The 19,445-nt window shown below is 60.6% G+C and overlaps 1 protein-coding gene across 1 annotated transcript; it reads left to right on the top strand.

Annotated features, from left to right (window-relative positions):
* Window positions 1–4,466: 4,466 nt before the first annotated feature.
* Window positions 4,467–19,133, top strand: GRIN2C (glutamate ionotropic receptor NMDA type subunit 2C). The gene is made up of 13 exons (XM_050319100.1): window positions 4,467–4,883; window positions 8,978–9,401; window positions 10,975–11,570; window positions 12,030–12,144; window positions 12,689–12,900; window positions 13,030–13,198; window positions 13,540–13,693; window positions 15,015–15,140; window positions 15,226–15,455; window positions 15,644–15,804; window positions 16,328–16,515; window positions 17,012–17,244; window positions 17,621–19,133. The coding sequence occupies exons 2-13, from the start codon at window positions 8,994–8,996 to the stop codon at window positions 19,001–19,003; spliced, it is 3,975 nt and encodes a 1,324-aa protein (XP_050175057.1). The 5' UTR covers window positions 4,467–4,883; window positions 8,978–8,993; the 3' UTR covers window positions 19,004–19,133.
* Window positions 19,134–19,445: the final 312 nt, after the last annotated feature.

The raw sequence follows: 19,445 nt of genomic DNA, 5'->3' as shown, positions 1-19,445 counted from the left end.
CAGCCCCGTCCCCGGAGCCGCGGCGCAGAGGCGGTGTCCGGCTTTACGCCGTCCCCTCGCCGCATGAATCACCGAATTGCGGCACCCGCTGCCGGGGGCCGGGGCGAGTCCGTCTGCGCCGGGGCTTCGCCGGGAACAGATGGCTCCGGAGAGTGCTGACTTCAGCGTGTTGGCTGAGCACGGCATCGGCCCCTGCCTCTGCCCACCCTCGCTGCTTGCTCTCCTCATGTCTTCTCATACTTGATGTGCTCTTCCCTCCAGATCCGTCCCTGTCCCCAGGCAGGCATGAAGAAGAGGTTGGGGTACCAACCCCTGGGTCACTGGAGCGGGTTACGAGCCCCACTGTGCCCAGGGAGCCACTTCCCTCCTGGAATAACGTCACCCTTTCACCCCAAGTAGCATCCTTGCCTCCAGATCCACCAGAGGCTCGTGGTTTCCACTCCAAGTCTTGGAGATCAAACATTCCCAGGGTTCCGCACTCACCAAAATCTGGCCGGTGGTCAGAGGGTTGTGCTGGGTCAGGCAGTGGTGCTGCAAGTCAAGAGGTTTTCCCTCTGGTTGGGATGAATTACTTTGGAAATTGGGGCTGCATGAGCCCAAGGTCAAGAGGGAAGCAGAGGTGAAGGAGATGTAAACTCCCAGCAGCCACTTCCAGGAGTTATTTAGGGATATGACAGTGGCAAATAAAGTTGTTGGAGGGTGATGGCTGGTTACACTCCAGAAAGAATCAACTTCCTCCCTTCTCGGGAAATTTCAATTTCCAGAAGCTTTGTCTTTCTCATTCCCAATCTCTGGGGCAGCCCTGTGGGCACACACCACCCCAAGGGGAGGAATTATCCCTGCAGGAATTAAACCATCCCTGTTTATTTTTGTTCCTCAATTACTCTGAGGGTAGGACGTGGTGGCAGCAGATAGGAGCTGTGCCTGATCTGTGCCAGGCATGCTCTACCCACAGCACCATCCCCATGGTCTCTGTTCCACCCTTCTCCTTGCTCTTCTCTCTGCCTCGATTGCTTTTATGGCTGCTGGGATCCAAGATACTGGCCAGCTCTGTATGGCTGTTTAAGCACCAAATTCCTGAATTCCCCATGGGATCGAGCAGACAGGGGAGGTAGGGATGGTGGGGTGGCCCTAGGAGTCATAGGGTGGGAAAAGGTGATCTACACCTGCATTTACTTCTTAAGTGAGACCCAGAGGGACAGGGGGTGCCCAGGAGCAGGAGCAGCTGAGCTTAGACCTTCATGATTTATCGCCAGACTTCTGGGGAAAGGGAGGGTGGCAGCCAACAGGCAGGATGGGGATGGATGCAAGACCAGTACAGGAATAGGAATGGGTGTAAGCCAAATCTCAGGAGTCACAAGTGTCACCTGCAAGACTCAGCTCTGGCAGAGGGACCTGAGGGCCTGGTGCTGTGTTTGTCCTGTCTGACGTCGGATGCCATTATCGGGATGCAGGTGCCTGTGGGAATAGCCCAAGCAGACTGTGTCACCCAGATGCCACTCTGCCTTTCCAGGGACAGCTCTGGATTTGTGCTGACAGTGCACAGACTCAGGTGCTCTCCTTCCCAAAGTCCTGGTTTAGGATGCACATGGGTTAAAAACCCTCAGCTGATTTTTCTCCTACAAACAGGAGGCTGATGTTGGGGCTCGCCCTGCAGGGCTGGTGTTGGCCTGGATGGGTCTGTGCAGAGCTGGACTAATATCAGGCTCCCAACACAGCCCTTTCACATCCCCCTTGCTCCCCTGGCCTGGCTGGCAGCAGGCTCTTCCCTGCAGGAGGTGGCTGCACACCAGGAGCTGTCGGAGCGCGGCGCCTCGCGTTTATCAACCTGCTCACAGAGCCTCCTGCAAGAGGAGATGCCAGGGAAAGGTAACGAGGCGATGGAGAAGCTGGCTGAGCTCCCTTTGGTCGGGGCTGTGCTGTGTTTGAGGGCCAGCTTGGATGCTGGGGGTCCTGCCCTGGGGCAGCATTGCAGCCGTGGGAAGGAGGGAGATGAAGGTGGGAAAGGCAACTTTGTGCCTGTGTTATCTCCATCCAGCCCAGAAAGCCGGGCAAAGAGGGCACTGAAGGGCTGGGGAGGTCAGAGGAAAAGTCCAGTTGCATCTCCTGGGATTGTGGGCTTGATCTTGAGGTGCCATTGGTGCTTCTGTTTCAAACTGGACCTTTGTAGCCACCAGGGGCATCTTTTTTTAAAATGTAAAAAGGATTTAGGTGTTTAAATAAGGCATTGTGATGACTGCAGAACAGCCCTCATAAGCTGCATGGTGTCTAGTGGCCCAGACCCAGCAGCAGGTTGGATTTGGGGATTTGCTGCATTTTCCCCCAGAAAAACGTTGTGGGTTTTGGTTTTTAAGACACTGAAGGACTGTGCCAGTGAAACTGCAAACCTGGGGTCAGGCTCTCAGTGCAGAAGCTCTCACTGTGAGCCACTGGCAAGGCTTTAGCTGGATTTGATTCCCAGTGAAGAGGAATTGCCTGGCTGGGGGGGCCTGGCATGTGTGTCACCACCAGTCCTTGCCCTCCATTGCTTGTTCCCACTGCAGACACCCTCCAGCTGTGCCCAGCTGTGCACCAGACCTGGCTTTGTCTCTGTTTCGTGTGTGGGGTTTGGGCTGTGATGGGGATTAAATGTACCATGGATGGAGATGGTGGGGGGTCATGGGTGTGATGGGGGAGCTGGGTATTGTCCCAGGTGGGGGTTGCTGTTGCCCCACCTGCAAAATCTGCTGGGAAATATTTTCCCTCATGAAACATCACGGGGACTGAAATAATTGCGAGCCAAGACCTGCTGAGGGGTCCAGACTGGGGAGCAGTGAATCCTGGGAGGGATAAATGAGGCCCCTGAGCTGCTAGGGGAGCAATATGGGCATGGGACCAGCTGAGTGCTTGTGTGCCAACCCCAATGGACCAGGTCCCTGGAAAGCTGGTCCCCCAGACCCTGTCACACTGGACCACAAAGGCAAAAGAAGGGGTTAAATGCAGCCACTGCCACTTTTCAGTGTGAAACCCAGGATCGACCCTTTTGTTGTCCTGAGAGAAGAATATTCAGCATGGAGGACCTGTTGCCAACCCGTAAATCTCCTCTCCAACCAGGCAGTGGTGGGCAGCCTGAGGCTGAGGGAGCAGGTATCCAAGACAGGGGTGCAGGATCCTGCATCTCCCATCACCCCAAGCCCCTGCACTGCAGCAGCCTCGGAGATCTGGTTGAGCTCTCCTGCAGAGAGAGCGAATGCTACTTTTACAGGGATTAAAATATAGCCCTAAATACATTTTCCCCTTTCCTTTTTTTTTTTTTTTTTTGCATCTCTTCCACCCCTGAGCTGCCCCGAGGGCACCCACAGCACCTGGGCAGCAGGTGGCCAGGCTGCCTCAGGGACCAGGGATGGTGAGGGGAGGTCCTGCATCAGGCAGCTCGTGCCTAACCACAGACAGCATGTTTTCAGGCAGGTTGAAACCTCTCTGGAAATGGCCTTTCCAGGCCCAGTGGCCGCAGGGACGCTGCTGCAGGTGGCTGAGGTGCCAGGTTGGGTGGCAGCCACCCAACAGCCCTTACGGGTGGTCCTGTCCCCAGGCCAGGCATCAGCCCCCGGGGAAGGCAGAAGGGCAGTGCCTGGGCACAGGTGCTGTTGGCACCCAGCCCCATCAGAGTGGGCAGGTGCTCTCAGGGTGATGCCCAGCATTTTAGTGGCTCTGAGCCAGGACATGGGGAGGTTTCAGAGCAGCTGCCCCCCTGGTGAGGCCTGACTGGGCTCTAACCCCTGCCACCTCCTGCTGGAACTGTGGTCCCTCTGCCTGCAGCCACCAGCTCATTTTGGGGCAGAGTGGGCACCCAGCCACGGACAAGGGGACCCCAGCAAGGCCTCTGCCTGTCTCCCCCCTTCCTTTGATGGATCTCCCCCCTCTTCCTCCCCTTCCACCCCCCAGTCTGGCTTGCTCTAAACCAGTGCTGTGGGATCAGCTGATGCTTTAATACTGGCCCTGGCGACAGCTGGTGGATGCTGCTGCCTGCGGGGGCTTTGCTCCGTGTCAACCCCCCTCCCTGTGACCGATGGGGACCCTTGGGCTGCCCTGCACCTTCTGGGGGGCACCAGGGTAGGCATCTGGCCAGTGCTCACCAGTTCAGTCGTCAAAGCAGTGGAAGATGCTGGCGGGAGGGAATGAGTCCAACCGCACTCCTCCAGCCCTCCTTGGGGTTGGGGACGGGCAGTGCCTGGGGAGGAGGACTGTGTCATTTTCCTGTGGGTTTTCCCTCCTGGAGAAGGAGGAGAGGGGCGAAAGAAGAGGGTCTCTTCTCCCCTGCCCTCCCCAGCGCTGGGGCCGGCACCAGTGTCTGGGGAGGCGGGCCGGTTTCGGGAGGGAGGGCTGCCCGTCCCCCGTTCCCCCCCTCCCTTTCCCCCGGGGCTGGCGGCCAGCCCCGAAGTTGCGGCGAGGCGGGAGGACACACGTCCTGTCCTTCCACCGCCCCGGGCCGGCCCCCTCCACCACCTCCATCCCCGCATCCCTCCCCCGCGCTCCTCCCGGCCGTCCCGCCCGGGCAGCCCCGCCGGTCCCGGGGCGGGGGGAGATGGCTGCCGGAGCCCGGAGGTCGCCGAGACACCTGCTGCCACCGGGCCCCCCCCCGTGCACACCCGCTCCGCGCCCACTCCCTCCTTCCCCCGCTCCCGTCCCTGCCTCCAGCCGCCGCTGCAGAGCCGCCGCCGCCGCCGCCAAGGACGAGCCGGGACCGACGGCGGCCGCCGGAGCCCCCCGCCAGCCGCGGCGGGCGCCGAGCCCGCCCCGGGGGGCTGCCCTGCAGCAGGAGAGGGTTGGGAAGAGCAGAGTCCCCGGTGGGACGAGCCCCGCCGGAGCCGCGGGGCATGTAGGCACCGAGCAGCGGCGCTCCCGTAAGTACCGGGCGGGCTGGGGGCAAACGGGGCCCGACGGACTCCGCTGCTTCCCCGCCGCCGCCGCCAGCAACTTTTAGGGATGGGGTGGGGGTTGTTGATTTTTTTTGGTGAGGGGTTGCTCTGGTCATCTCCCCCTGCCTCGGCATCCCCCCGCATCCCCAGAGCTCCCCCGCTCCCCAGCCCGGGCACGGGACGGAAATGAGCCTTAATCCCGGGCGCCGCGCTGGGGGGTTTCTGGGGGAGTGGGAGGCAGGAAAAATTGAGGAGACCTCCCTGGGTGCCACCAGCCCTGTGTCCCCCCCCGCCACCTTGCGTAACCCAGCGGCAGGCAGGACACTTGGCGTTTATTTTTGGTTAATCCATATTCGACCTTTTTAAGCTGCGTTTGGGTGCGTGCGTGTGCGGGGCCCTCGCCATCGCCCCGGCCCGCAGCCCCCGGCCCGCAACTGTTGCTGTCGGAGGTGCGGGCGAGGAAGGGGAGGGTGATGAGGAAGAGGAGGGTGATGCTGGGTGGTGGCAGATGAAGGTTGAAAGGAGACGGTGCTTGCCGGGGGCTGCCAGTAGCTTCTCCCTCCCGAGTCATCCCCTCCCTGCATGGGGACAGCGAGAGTGATGAGTTGGCTCTGGGGAGGTTTTGCTGCTTTCTCCCCTTCCGGGGGGCTCCATCGGGGTCTTCTTGCTCCACAGGGATGTCCCCATGGGGGAAAAGACAAGCCCTGGCGCATCTCAGTGCCCTCCCCTGTGCCCCCTCTCCTCCCGGCATAGCTCCCCCAGGTTCGGGTTCGCTCTGTCCTTTCCGTGCACCAGCAGCAGTTCCCCATCCCCTGGCGCAGGCTGCGCTTTCCCTCTCATTTCAGGCTCGGAAGCTCTTTTTTGGGGGGGATAAGGTTTCTCTTTCCTGAGTGATATTTTGCATTTCGGGATTTTATTTCTCCCTTTTCTGAGGTCAAAATATCTGCATGAGCTCTCCCCCACTCAGACCAGGGGAAGGAGGCAGGGCAAAAAAAAGAGATTTAAAATTAGGAACAAACTTTCCCTGTTGCATTAAAATGACATTTCAGGGTCTGGTGAGAGGTGAGGGCTCGATTGTGCCTTTAGCAGGAGGTTTCTGTGAGTTTGTTGCACCAGGAAGGTGTGCCTAGGAAGGGGGTTAACCTGCTCAAAACTGCCCCAAAGCAACAGAAAACAAGTGCCAAAGCCACTGAGTAGCTTTGTGGTGTCCTCTGGTCCCAGGGGAGGCTGCCAGGAGGTGGCATTGCCCTGCCTAGGCTCCTGGCCATGGCCACTTTCCTCCTGCCCTATCCTGGCCACTGGCCCTTCAGCCAGCTGGAAAAACTCTCTTTTGAGGTCTTTTCCCAAGGGAGTACTCCACAGTGCTTGCTACAAGGGGTTGGAAAATGCAGATTTTCTTTAATGTCCATCGGGGCTTTGCTGTGTCGTGCTGAGCCCAAGAGCAGCCCCAGCTCTGGCAGTAGCTCAGGGATGGGCTCAGTTCCTCCTCAGCCTCCACCGCTTTCCTTCAATCTGCCATCCCCCCCAAAACCCCACATTTTCCTGCACCCCTCTAGCTCAGTTGTAGAAAAAACAGGCTGGAAACACACGGTGTTGGCTGGGCTGGAGGAGTTGGCTGCCCTTTCCTTCCCAAATCCGGCCATTTTGGAGCAGCCCTGGCTCCGACCTGTGCATGGAGCCCTTGCCAGCCACGGGCTCTCTGGCCCTGAACCCTGCTATCCTCCTCCATGTCTATCAAGGGCTGTGGTGAGCAGCCTGGCTCTGGCTGGTGGCACCGGATTCCTGGGAAGGATGGAAATTCATTCCCCCAGTTGCCTCAGCACTGGCTGAAGGATGTGATGTGCCCATGCCCACCTCCTCTCTGCCACTGCCATTGTGCTCCGGCTGTGAGGGATGGGGATGTTTTCCACCTGCAGCTTGGTCCATGGGGAACTGGATTCCTCAGACCTGTCCCCAGTCACAGCCAGGAGCAGGGCAACCCCTTTGGTGACAGAGCTTGGCATCACAAGAGGCGTTTGCTGGTCTCTGCCCGGATTATTCAGTGCTAGAAGAGGTTCCTGAGCATGGGGAAGAGCTGGGTTGAGGAAGAGGAGGATATGGGCCTGGGATGGGTGAGGTGCCAGGACTGGCACAACCCAACCCAATCAGCCACCACGAGGGCCCAGGGTATATTTAAATGTCCTTGAGGAGGGCTCAGACGGGCAGTGCTGCTGGGAGAGCGGTTCTGTTTGTTTTGGGTGGCGTGTTGCTCCCCTTCCTCTCTGCTCGGGTAGCTGATGCCGGATTCCCGATGAATTATTTATCATGGGACTAAAAATACTTGGGAATTCGCAGTGAGGAGCAGGCAGTGCAGGCTGCCCCGCCACTGAGCTGACCATGCCAGAGCGTGGGACGCTGCCAGCATGGCATGACTCACCTGCTGCCCTCTCTGGCCAAGGGGCCCTGGCTGCAGCCACCGGTGTGGCATCGTGGCTCCTGCAGCTCGGCCGGCTGCGATGTGCGGTGGGGTGGGGGATGCAGTGAACCCCCTGGGTGGTGGTGGGTGATGGGGGTGGATGACCCCCTGCTGAAACTCAGATCTGGCTGAGACAGATGATGCCCGGTGAGCACCAGTGCCCAGACAGGTGCCCGAGCCTTGCCATGGCGTCCAGGAGGGAAGTGTGGGGTTTGTGTTCCCTGACTCCCTGGAGGTGCTCAAATCCACACCGAGCAGCTCTCGCACGGTGCCCAGCCAGGCAGCCCTTGGGTTTGTTTCCTGCCTTTTCAGTCCAACATGCCGGCAGCGTTTCCGCAGCGTGCCGAGGGTTTGTCCGTCACTGCGGCACACTGGGATGTTGGGGTGCAGCTCCCCGGGGCAGCCCAGACCCCAGAACCATCCACGGCACACTCAGCAAGAGGCTCCTCTGGCTGTGCTGGGGACTCGTTAAGCAACAGCAGCTTTTAATTGCAAGTGACGTTTCCGAGCACCAGCTGGCACCTTGCTGCATGGAGTGACACCGGCGCGTGGCTGGTGCCACCGTGCAGGGCTGCTCGTCCCCCTCCCTGCTGCCCAGTGTGGCTCTGGCACGATGGCCCTGGGGAAAATGAGGCTCAGGGGGGCTTGGGTGCCCCTGGCTGTGGGTTGATTTTACCAACAGGCTCTGAGGAGGGGCTGAGCTCTAACATGGGAGTGCATCGCTGTAGACAAGGATTCATCCCCCCTCAGGGATTGTCACCCTACCTACTGCATCATCACCACCCACTGGCAGTGGGGAACTGGGGACCTGGCAGGGAAGATGTGCCCAAAGAGCCCCTGAGAGCCTGGATTTGGGGTGCAGCCGGCAGAGACGCAGTGCAGGGAGTGTCCCAGCCAGGTGGCCAGTGCCAGCAGGGGACACACACTGGGGGTAAAGGCAGGAAGGAGGAAAGCTGAGGGATGCTGTCTAGGGGTGAAACTTGGAAATAAGAAGCCAGATGGGTGCTTTGTTTGGGATTTTGTGCCAGAGAATGGGACTGAGGTAATGTGATGGGTGAGGGACAGGCAGGGGAACAGGCAGGGGACCGGCTGCCCCTGTGACTGTGTGGTTTGCAAAATCTCAACATTGGGGGTGAAGAACTGAACCCTCCTTCAAGGGCAAAGCCTTTAAATATTGAAGGTGGTTTTACACTGCAGAGAGAGGCACCAGGGAACTGCCAGCCCCTCCTGTCACCTCTTGCTGCTGTCCCTTTCCCTGTCTGAAGGGACGACATGGACCATTACAGCAGTGGTGGCTTTTGGATGGGGTGGGAGGGCAGTGGGAGAGGGACGGTGGTGGTGGGATGGGGAGGGGGTGGTGGTGGGAAGAAGGAACCATCTGTGAAGGCTTAATGGTTGATAGGACTGGAGACAAGGCACATGACATGGAGGTGTACAGTGGGTGGTGAGTACAACCCTGTGGTCCTTCCTTCACCACACCCAGCATCCAAAGGACGAGGGTCCCGCCTTTCCCTGGGGTCAGCACACACTGGTGATGCCCCGGGGCAGTGGGGAGGGTTGGGGCGAGCGGGGCAGGGGTCCTGGTGGGTGGCTGGATGCGAGGGGCTGTGTGCTGTGCCGGCAGGGACGTGGCGGTGGACATGGGCAGAGCGCCGGCGCACGCTCTGCTACTGTCGATGGTGCTGGGCTGCTCGGCTGCCTTCACGGACCTCCTGCTGCCGGGCCCCGAGGAGCCGGTGGTCAACGTGGCCGTGGTGTTTGGGGGCACGTCCTACCCCCTGCACATCCGCTCCCGCCTGAGCCCCCAGAGCTTCCTGGACATGCCCCTGGAAATCCACCCCATCACCGTCGTCGTCAACAACACCAACCCCAGCACCCTCCTCACCCAGATCTGCGACATCCTCGCCAGCCACAAGATCCACGGCATCGTCTTCGAGGACAACGTGGGCACGGAGGCCGTGGCCCAGATTCTTGACTTCATCTCCTCCCAGACCCAGGTCCCCGTCATCAGCATCAGCGGGGGGTCCGCAGTGGTCCTGACCCCGAAGGTGAGGCCCTCACTGGGGGTTATTTCCAGGGGGGATGAGAGGAATTAGGTATTATTAGAGAGGGGTAGCTAAGGGATGTGGAATGCTGGAGGGCAGGGGAGCTGCTGTGCTGTAGAGTCTGGGATCACGGGCAGGATTAGGCAGTGGCTGTGGCAGTGTGGCCAATGGGTGGTGGGACCTAGTGGGGACTTCAGGGAGGGGCTCTGTTGATGGGACATGAGAGAGGATCTCAGTGGTCCCTGGAGGGACCTTCCCCAGTGTGCTGTGTCCCATCCCCTCCAGGCTGTGCCCACCATGAAGTGCTGGGTTGGTGGCACTGGGGCTACTGGCACAGTGGCAGGGTTGTCACAACCCCATCCTCCTCCTGCCCTGCCAGGGCTGGATCCAGCCCTGAAATGGCTGGATGGGCAGCATGGAGGAGCCTCACTTGGCTGTGGCAGCAATCTCAGGAGCACCCACACCCAAAATGGGATTTTTGGCTTCTCTGCTCCTCGCTGGCGTCAGACACTGTCAGTCACTGTCACCTGCCTGCTTGGAAGCGCAGGTGGCAGGGAGAGCTGGAGCCAGGATGGAGAGTGCTGGGCAGGTGGTGATGGGCTGTGGTAAAGAGATTAGGGTTATCTCCTCATGGCTGCTTGTCCCACCCTGCCCAGCCTGGGCACTGGAGCGGTCTTGGTGATTGCTCTTGCCTGTGGGTAGGGATTCTGCTCCTCCTCAGGGCATGGTTTTTGTGCTCTGCCTGCACAGTGGTTTGGGGTCCAACCCCCTGGATGGCACCCCTGCAGCCCTGCCTGCACCCACTGGTGCTCCTGGACCACCTCGAGCTGCTGCTCGCTGTGGGTGGGTGGCAGTGGGGGTGGTGGGCTCGGGTGGGTGCAGTGGACTTGTGTGGGGGCAAAGGGCTCAGATAGAGCCCCGAGCAACTGAAAAATAGCCATAGTTTGCTGTGGTCTGTGTGTTTTCTGCAGCTTTCTCCAGGGTTTGGGTATTTTGGGCTCAGTGGAGGGACCTGTCTGAAGGCTCGACCTCCTCCTCCCACAGATCCAAAGTCCGCAGCAGCTCCTGCTTTCTGTCTGTGACCCCCTGGGGCTCACCCCAAACTTCTTCTCTAGAGGTGGAGGGGGTCTGGGTGGCAAAGCTGCTGCACGTGACCTTCGGCAAATGCCATTCGCTGAATCATTTAAGACAGAATCAGATCAATTAAGGTTTGCTAATGAGAGGCCAGATGGCCGGGGAGGTGGGGCGGGAGGGAAGGAGCCGCACAGGCTCCGGCTGCAGGTAGTGAGTCGGAGCCGGGATGGGATTTATGCTCCTGGCAGAGCTCTTGCCCACCTTCTTCTCCTGGTTTAAGGAGAAATTGTTGATCTCATTTAGAGGATGGATGAATTTTTGCTCAATAAGCTGAGAAACAGATGTGAAGCCGCAGGACTGGACCCTTCACATGGGATGAGCGTCCTTGGATGGGGACCAGTCCCATTTTGGGTGTCTCTGGCCCATGGACCACACCAGTTCATGGCACACTCAAACCGTATCACAGTGCCAGAGCAGCCCCTGACCCCCTCTTCTCCCACAGGAGCCCGGATCAGCTTTCCTGCAGTTGGGTGTCTCCATCGAGCAGCAAATCCAGGTGATCTTCAAGGTGCTGGAGGAATACGACTGGGGCTCCTTTGCTGTCATCACCAGCCTCTACCCGGGCTACAACATCTTCCTGGACGTCATCCGCTCCTTCACGGATGCCAGCTACTTTGGCTGGGAGCTGCAGGAGGTGCTCACCTTCGAGATGAGCCAGGAGCAGAGCAGCTCCAGGACGCAGCGGCTCCTGCGGCAGATCGATGCCCAGGTCCTCATCGTGTACTGCTCACGGGAGGAGGCCGAGTACCTCTTCTCCATGGCAGAGCAAGCCGGCCTCGTGGGGCCAGGATACGTCTGGATCGTGCCCAGCCTGACAGTGGGCAACATGGAGGTGCCACCCGCCTCCTTCCCCGTCGGCCTCATCAGCGTGGTGACGGAGAGCTGGAAGCTGAGCCTGCGGCAGAAGGTGCGGGACGGGGTGGCCATCATTGCCATGGGGGCAGCCAGCTTCTTCCGTGCCCACGGCTACCTCCCGGAGGTGGGACGGGACTGCTGGACCCCCGCCAGGACCACGGCCACCAACACGAGCTTCTACCGGTGAGGCTCGGGGGCCCCTTGGGATGGGGAAATGGAGAGGGAAGAGGCAGGGGAGGAGGGGGATGGAGCTGGCAGGCAGAGGGGGTGATGCTGGCTGTGGGGCTGTAGCTTGTGGTCTATGCCTCTTGGCTGGCTTTCTCCTGGAGCATCCTCCCCTTGCCTTTTCCCATGATTTTCTGTAGCTCGGGGTGCTCGAGGAGCTCAGGGGGGTTTCATGGCTCTGCTTTGTAGTGCAGAGGTGGCATCTCAGGGTTCCTGTGGCAGCCTGTGCATCTTCAGCCCTGCAGTGAGCCATCCTTGAGCAGGGGCTAAATCTGGTCCCCAGCTCTCAGCCCCACATCTCTCCGTGAGATCTGTGGCAGCCCAGCTGAAGCTGGAGGAAGAGGAGGAGGAGAAGGAGGAGGGCTGTACGTGGGTGGGCTGCACAGGCAGGGGCTTACAGGCTCTGTGTCCCACCAGGCACCTCCTCAACGTGACTTGGGAGCACAGGGACTTCTCCTTCAATGAAGGTGGCTACCTGGTCAGGCCCACCATGGTGGTGATCACACTCAACCAACACCGGCTCTGGGAGATGGTAGGACCCCCAGGCCCCCTGGGACAGGCACTGTGGGGTGGCTGGGCAGGGTGAGCGTGGGGCCATGCACAGGCTGAGGTCCCACCCTGGGTGGGTTGTCCCATGCAAAACCCATGGCTGGTACCCAAAATGGGTGGTGGGGCTTTGTGGCAATGATGGGCACCAAAGCTCTGCCAAGAACTGTCATTTTTTTCCCTGCAATTTCTCTGATAAGTTCCAAAAAAAAGGCAAAAATGCAGCTGCCCACCCCTGGAGAACAGCAGCCAAACACCTAGACCAGAAACAAGCTGTGTGGAGGGGGGTTTTTCTGGTTAGTTTGAAAGTATTTTGGGTGAAGTTTGGCCAGGTTTGTGCTCACCCGACTGTGGTGCTTGGGGCCCAGGAGGAAACACCGTGTTCCATGAGTGAGGTTCCATGAATTCCTGACGTGGGGAAAGGGATGCTGAGCTGGGGATCACCAGGGTGTGGGGAGGATGGACACAGGACCCTGTGCAACCCCCACAGCCCCTCACCAGGGTGACTGTGTCCTCTCCCTCATGGGCAGGTGGGCAAGTGGGAGAAAGGCATCATCCACATGAAGTACCCGGTGTGGCCCCGCTATGGCTCCTACATGCAGCCCGTGGTGGATAACCGGCACCTGACAGTGGCCACGCTGGAGGAGAGACCCTTTGTGATCGTGGAGAACACAGACCCCAGCACAGGGGTCTGCGTGCGCAACACGGTGCCCTGCCGCAAGCAGACCAACTCCTCCCACAGGTGAGCAGGGCAGGGTGCAGCTCAGAAATTTTGGCCACTGTTTCCCAGGCATGTGAGGGGGCCTGGGGGCACCACGGTGCCCAAAGCATCTTGGGTTGGTCCAACCCGCGTTTCCCGGTGCGGTTCCAGTGGCGACGGCCTCGTGGATCCCTACACCAAGCTGTGCTGCAAGGGCTTCTGCATCGACATCCTGAAGAAGCTGGCCAAGGCCGTGAAGTTCTCCTATGACCTCTACTTAGTGACCAATGGCAAACACGGCAAGATCGTCCGTGGGGTCTGGAATGGCATGATTGGTGAGGTAGGGCTGGGCATGGCTTGGACCCCCCCTCTGACCCTCCCTGCAGGGCACTACTCATCCCTGGCCTGGGGCTTTCCTGGTGGAGATGGGATCAGGGTGTCTGTCCTGGGACTCTGGGCAGGGGAGAGCTTGGCATGAGCTCCTCCCTGAAGGAAGAGTCAGACAAAACCCCACAGAAGGTTGTGGTTGTGCCACTGGTCACTTAAAAAGCTAATTTTTATTTTTTTTAAAAAGGTGGAAATTGGGGTTGGAGATGGAGATGAGGGAATGCCTGGGGAAGGTGATCTGGGTCCCTCTGCCCGTCCCTCTGCCCACCCTGAGCCCATCTGCCCCTTCTCCAGGTGTACTACAAGCGTGCAGACATGGCCATCGGCTCCCTCACCATCAACGAGGAGCGCTCTGAGATCGTGGACTTCTCCGTGCCCTTCGTGGAGACGGGAATCAGCGTCATGGTGGCCAGGAGCAACGGCACCGTCTCGCCCTCTGCCTTCCTGGGTGAGCTGTGCATGCCCCTGTCTGTCTGCAGGTTCATCCCACGCTCCCCACAAATGCAAATTGGAAATATTGTTCAGTTTTAATAACTTTTAAGAAAAAAAAAAAAAAAAAAAGCCTAAGTCATAAGGGAAGGATATTGTGCTGCCAGCTCTGGGGCTTCCTCCTTCCCTGCCTGAATAATCCTTTTATTATGGAGATGGAGGCTGGGAGCTGGAGGCTGGGCTCGGTGGTTTTCTCCTCTTCATTTATTTTTTGTGTGGAGGAGGGAGGACAGGGTGGTGGTGGGATTTTCCACCTCAGATCTCTGCTGTGGGGACCCCCTCTCTGCCACTGTCACCAGGTTAAGCCAGGTGTAGGAAACCACCAGTGCTAAAAGTTTTATTTAACGAGTTTTAAACCAGCAAAAACTGCAGCCTTGGAAGGGGAGGAGACTGGCCAAGGTCGTCAGGAAATTCAGCCTGAGCGCTCGGGCAGGGCTTGAGGCTCTCGGCAAGGGCACGGCAGCGATGTCCCAGCTCAGACAGAGCCAGGCTCCTGTCGGGGGAGGGTGCAGGTGGGTGCAGGTGCCAGGGATGCCATTGGGAGGTGGGACAGCACCAGCCTGGGCACATCTTCCCCATCCTGTCCCCCCAGCTCTGCGGGTCTGACCTGCCCCCAAAGCAGGGTCACCTTCACTGGCTGTGGGGTCAGACGGAGCATCCCATCCAGGTTCAGCAGGGCCAGGGTCTGCAGTCCCTGTGTCTCCTGCTTCTGCACTAACGAGCCGCATCCCCATCAGGGGAGGCCTCTCCTCCCTGACAGCGAAGGACGCGCTGACAAATGGACTTCGGCAGCCGCGTGTTGACGGCTCAGATGCAGCCCCACTGCTCCTGCTGCTCCATCCCAGATCATCCTGGGCAGGCAGGGGGCTCACTGCCCACCCCAACTCACGGGGGGCTTTCCCAGGGGCTGAGTGGGGCTGGGAGGCTGACCCCATGCCTGATGCAGGGACAGGGCTGTGGCCAGAGCCATCACGGGAGAGAACCTGTGATCCCACGGGAAACCCTCCTGCCATTGACCCTGGAGATGGGCAGCATTTCATTAACATCTCCCTGTTAATGAGAGCCTGATTCTGTCTAGGCAGGGAAGCATGGCTGCATCCCCCATACCACAGCATCCCCTTTCTCTCCTGATTCCCTGCTTGGCCATGGTGCTGCCAGCCCCCATCTCCTCTCTAAAGAGGGGCAATATTCAGGAGGACGAGCCCCATCCATCGGGGAGGGCTCCTGGGAGTCCCCAGGGGGTGTCCCAGGGGGCTGACAGAGCCCCACTTGCCTTGCAGAGCCTTACAGCCCGGCCGTGTGGGTCATGATGTTTGTCATGTGCCTCACCGTGGTGGCCATCACCGTCTTCGTGTTCGAGTATTTCAGCCCCGTTGGCTACAACCAGAACCTCACCAGTGGCAAGAGTGAGTTGGGGAGGTGGGAGCTGGGTGGGGGGGACACATCCCCAGCCAGGCTGACGGCTGTCCCCTCTGTCCCCTGTCCCCGTAGGGCCAGGAGGTCCCACCTTCACCATTGGCAAGTCGGTGTGGCTGCTGTGGGCTCTGGTCTTCAACAACTCGGTGCCCATCGAGAACCCCAAGGGCACCACCAGCAAGATCATGGTGCTCATCTGGGCCTTCTTCGCCGTCATCTTTCTCGCCAGCTACACGGCCAACCTGGCTGCCTTCATGATCCAGGAGCAGTACATCGACACCGTGTCGGGGCTGAGCGACAGGAAGGTGGGGCTGATGGTTGGGGTGGGAATCCTAAAAATATCCCTAAAAGTAGTAATTTTTTTTTGGGGGGTGGGGGTTGCTGCACATCACTGACAGCTGGCTGGATGGGTGGAGGGTTGGCTGTGGGGAGGCAGGACATGGCAGGGACAGGGACTCCATGTGATGCCACTCCCTGGGGCTCCCCACTGCAGTTCCAGAGGCCGCAGGAGCAGTACCCCCCGTTCCGCTTCGGCACCGTCCCCAACGGCAGCACCGAGAGGAACATCCGCAGCAACTACCCCGACATGCACACCCACATGGTCAAGTACAACCAGCGCTCTGTGGAGGACGCCCTCACCAGCCTCAAGATGGGGTACGGTTCCCCAGAAAGGCCTATGGGTCCCCCAAGTGGGGTATGGCTCCCAGAGTGGGGGTACAGCTCCTCAAAATGGGACACAGCACCCCCCCAAATGAACTACAGCTCCCTGAAATGGGCTACAGGACCTCCCAGATGGGGTAGGGACTCCTCAACTGGGGTACAAGCCCCCACAAGTGAGATGTGGGCCCCCCAGGCCAGGTTCAGCTCTCCCAGATGGGAAATGGCTCTCTGCAGCTTCCCTGCATGGCATATGGGACCCCCAAACAGGACACAACCCACTGAACATGGGGTGCAGCTTCATACAGCTCCCCTCAAAAGGGATGCAGCCCTCCCCACCCAAGCTGGGTGCTTCCCCCCCAGGTGTGGTTACAGCTCTCCACGATGATCAAGGACCCCAAAAAAAAACACAACCCCCTCCAGATGGGCTACAGCTATCTGAAAGGGGTAGAGCTCCCCCAAAAGATGCACAAGCCCCCAGAAAAGGGTTTTCAGACCCCTCCTCCACCCTTCCTCCCAGGAAGCTGGACGCCTTCATCTACGACGCGGCAGTGCTGAACTACATGGCGGGCAAGGACGAGGGCTGCAAGCTGGTGACCATCGGCAGCGGGAAGGTGTTTGCCACCACGGGCTACGGCATCGCCCTGCAGAAGGACTCGCGCTGGAAGCGGGCCATCGACCTGGCCCTGCTCCAGTTCCTGGGAGACGGTGGGTGCCCCATCCTCAGCCAGCCCCCACCCTGCAGATTAATCCAGGGAGCAGGGTTTTGGTCCCCAAAACCCTGAGGGCTTCTCCACCACCTCCTCTCAGGGGATATTAAATCCAGAGGCATTTTTCCAGCTGGCTGCTGGTGGTTGGGGTGGAGGGGTCATTCCCTCTGGCTTTGTAAAATCTTGGAGATGGCTGTGCACAAAATACAAGGGGTCAGGAGGAGAAGCCTGGGAAGGGGACAGCAAGCATGGCTGGCTGGCACGTGGGAGACAGAAAAAGGACAGGGCCCTGGAGAAGGACAAGTAACTGGTGGGATGCTCAGGCCAAGAGCAGCAGCAAGGACAAGGCTATTACAGCTCCTGGGGCTTGGGGGTCTCTTTCTCCTCCTCCAGCCACAGTGTATAGGGGAGGGAATGAGCAAGGGATGTGTGTGGGAAGATGACTCCTGTGGGTGGATTTTCACCCCTGCACTCCTGTGTGTGTCGGGCCCCAGGTGACACCCAGAAGCTGGAGACAGTTTGGCTGTCGGGGATCTGCCAGAATGAGAAGAACGAGGTGATGAGCAGTAAGCTGGACATCGACAACATGGCCGGGGTTTTCTACATGCTGCTGGTGGCCATGGGGCTGAGCCTGCTGGTCTTTGCCTGGGAGCACCTCGTCTACTGGAAGCTGCGTCACTCCGTGCCCAAGTCCCACAAGCTTGACTTCCTCCTGGCCATCAGCAGGGTGAGGGATGCTGCCAGGGGGCTCTCAAGGGGCCCAAGTGTCTCCATACGGTGTCACGGGGCTGGGCACGCCTGGGTGGGCATTGTCCCTTCGACCCACAGGGGAGGGACTGGAGATGTTTGTGCTGATGTGAGCTCCTGTGGAGAAAAGCCAGCTGTTGGGGAAAGGGCTTAGCCATCTGTATTAGCATCCCTGGGGAAAGGGGTGATGGAGGATGGTATCACCCACCCTGGCATTACCGGGGATGCTGGGGAGGGGACACCAGTGCTGTCAAGCCACCTCAGCTTCAGTAGCATGAACTCAGCTCAGCAGGGTGGGCTCATAGGGGACCCCACTGACCTTGCTGATGGTGGGGGTCCCCCATTTCTCCCCACAGGGCATCTACAGCTGCTTCAATGGGGTGCAGACCATGGGGAGCCCTGGGCGGGCGCCCACACCTGATGTCACGGCCAGCTCGGCCCAGGCCAACGTGCTGAAGATGCTGCAGGCGGCCAAGGAGATGGTGACCACGGCCAGCGTGGGTGGCTCCCTGGAGCAGGCCACCCGCACCATCGAGGACTGGAGCAACCACAGCGAGCGCCTCCAGACCACCTTCTCCCTGAGGACACCCCAGCTCGTGGTGCAGAACAGCACCGGCGCACACCGGGCCCCCTCCTCCGGCCCGCACCCCACCGAGAGGATGGCGAGAGCCTACACTACCAAGGGTGCTCCCCCGGGGCTGCCGCTGCCCCAGCCCATCCCTGTGGACTCCCGGCTGCACGGGGAGGAGAACTGGAGAGGGGCAAACGAGCATCCCCGCCTGCTACACCCCGTGAAGTTTCGGGGTGGCTGTGCAGGGGACCAAGCCCTCACGGGATTCCCCCACCTCCTGGTGAAGACTTCCGCAGGGGGGGATTATGGGGAGCAGGTGCTGGTGGGGAACCATATCGGGGCTCCCCTCCCGCCCCCCACGTCCCCCAGGGACCTCCCACCGCCGGACATCTACAGGGAGCACAAGCGGCCGTCGGGGCGGGGGGACCGGCTGCAAAACAACCCCCTGCTCCAGGGGGACGGGGGACACGGGGGCTCGGGGACACTGCCCCGGCTGCTGTCGGCAGCGGAGAAGAAGCGGGATGCGGGCAGCCTGCCTCCATCCTGCTCTCGCGGAGCCTTCCCGAAAGTCACCAGGACTTGCAGAGCCAGGGGCGAGCCGGCGCGGCTGGAGGCGGAGCGGGAGAAGCTGAGCCGGTGGGCGAGCTCGGCCAGGGCTCCCGGGGAGCGGAGCGAGAAGCGGCGTCCCGGGGGGCTGCGGCGCTGCGGTGCCACTCACCCACCCGCCCGCGCCGACGTGCCCGACCTGTTCCCCGAGGCCGAGCCCGGCTACGGCTGCGGCCCCCGCTGCCCGCAGGCCGCCGGCCGGCTGGCACCGCGCTCGCCCGTGACCAGGCTGCCGTCCTACCGGGAGGCTTGCCGGCAAAACCCCCGCGGCACCGCCGTCGCGGCCCACGCCTGCATGAACTCCTACGCCAACCTGCCCCTCTTCGTGGGGCACCTCTCGCGGGGGTCCCCGCCGCCCCGGGAGCAGCCCGGGCTGCACCCCTGCGGCCGGGGGTCCGGGCGCTGGGACGGCGGCTGCAGAGACTGCGGGAGGCGCGGGGAGCTGGCCTTGCTGCGGGCGGTGGGCACGGAGAGGAGGGACCCGCTGGTGGCCCGCGGGGTGGCGAGTCCCTGCGCCGGCGGGTCCTGGCGGCGGGTCTCCAGCCTGGAGTCGGAGGTGTGATGGGGGGGACAAGGAGGTGCCCGCACCCCTCTGCCTGCCCTTTGCCCGGGCGTCCCCGCGGGCCAGCCAGCGGCTCCCGCCCGGGCTCCAGCCTCCCGGGGTCCGGCAGCGTCGGCAGTGGGATGCTCCAAGCGGCTCGGCGGGTCCCGTGCGCTTTGGGAGGGTCGGAGGAGCCTGGCAGGGGCCGGTACACGCTGGCTCGGGCTCTCCCCACAGGCAGGGCTGGCATCGGGGACGCCAAACTCATTGCCGCCTGTGTTGCCGTCACGTTTCGTTTCATTCAAAGGGACTCGAAACGCCATGTTCAGGTCATTAAAGAGACATTTTCAGCTGGCTGGGGACCCTTCTTCCATCGTCTGGCGCTGAGCCCGGGGCTACCCTTTGTATCGTGGGGATATTCATGGTCCTGTGCAACCCCTCTCCGTCCCTGTCCCGTTAGTGC

This window comes from Myiozetetes cayanensis, unplaced genomic scaffold (genome assembly GCF_022539395.1).
Source record: "Myiozetetes cayanensis isolate MyiCay16 unplaced genomic scaffold, myiCay2020 scf22, whole genome shotgun sequence".
Lineage (NCBI taxonomy): Eukaryota > Metazoa > Chordata > Aves > Passeriformes > Tyrannidae > Myiozetetes > Myiozetetes cayanensis.
This window is presented reverse-complemented; position numbering and strand designations above follow the sequence as displayed.

Excerpts from the sequence above, each read along its gene's own strand:
- GRIN2C (XM_050319100.1), top strand. The coding sequence starts at position 8,994 with ATGGGCAGAGCGCCGGCGCACGCTCTGCTACTGTCGATGGTGCTGGGC. Across the intron at positions 13,694-15,014 it reads CTCGCCCTCTGCCTTCCTGG|AGCCTTACAGCCCGGCCGTG; the intron begins GTGAGCTGTGCA and ends CTTGCCTTGCAG. Across the intron at positions 15,805-16,327 it reads CTCACCAGCCTCAAGATGGG|GAAGCTGGACGCCTTCATCT; the intron begins GTACGGTTCCCC and ends CCTTCCTCCCAG.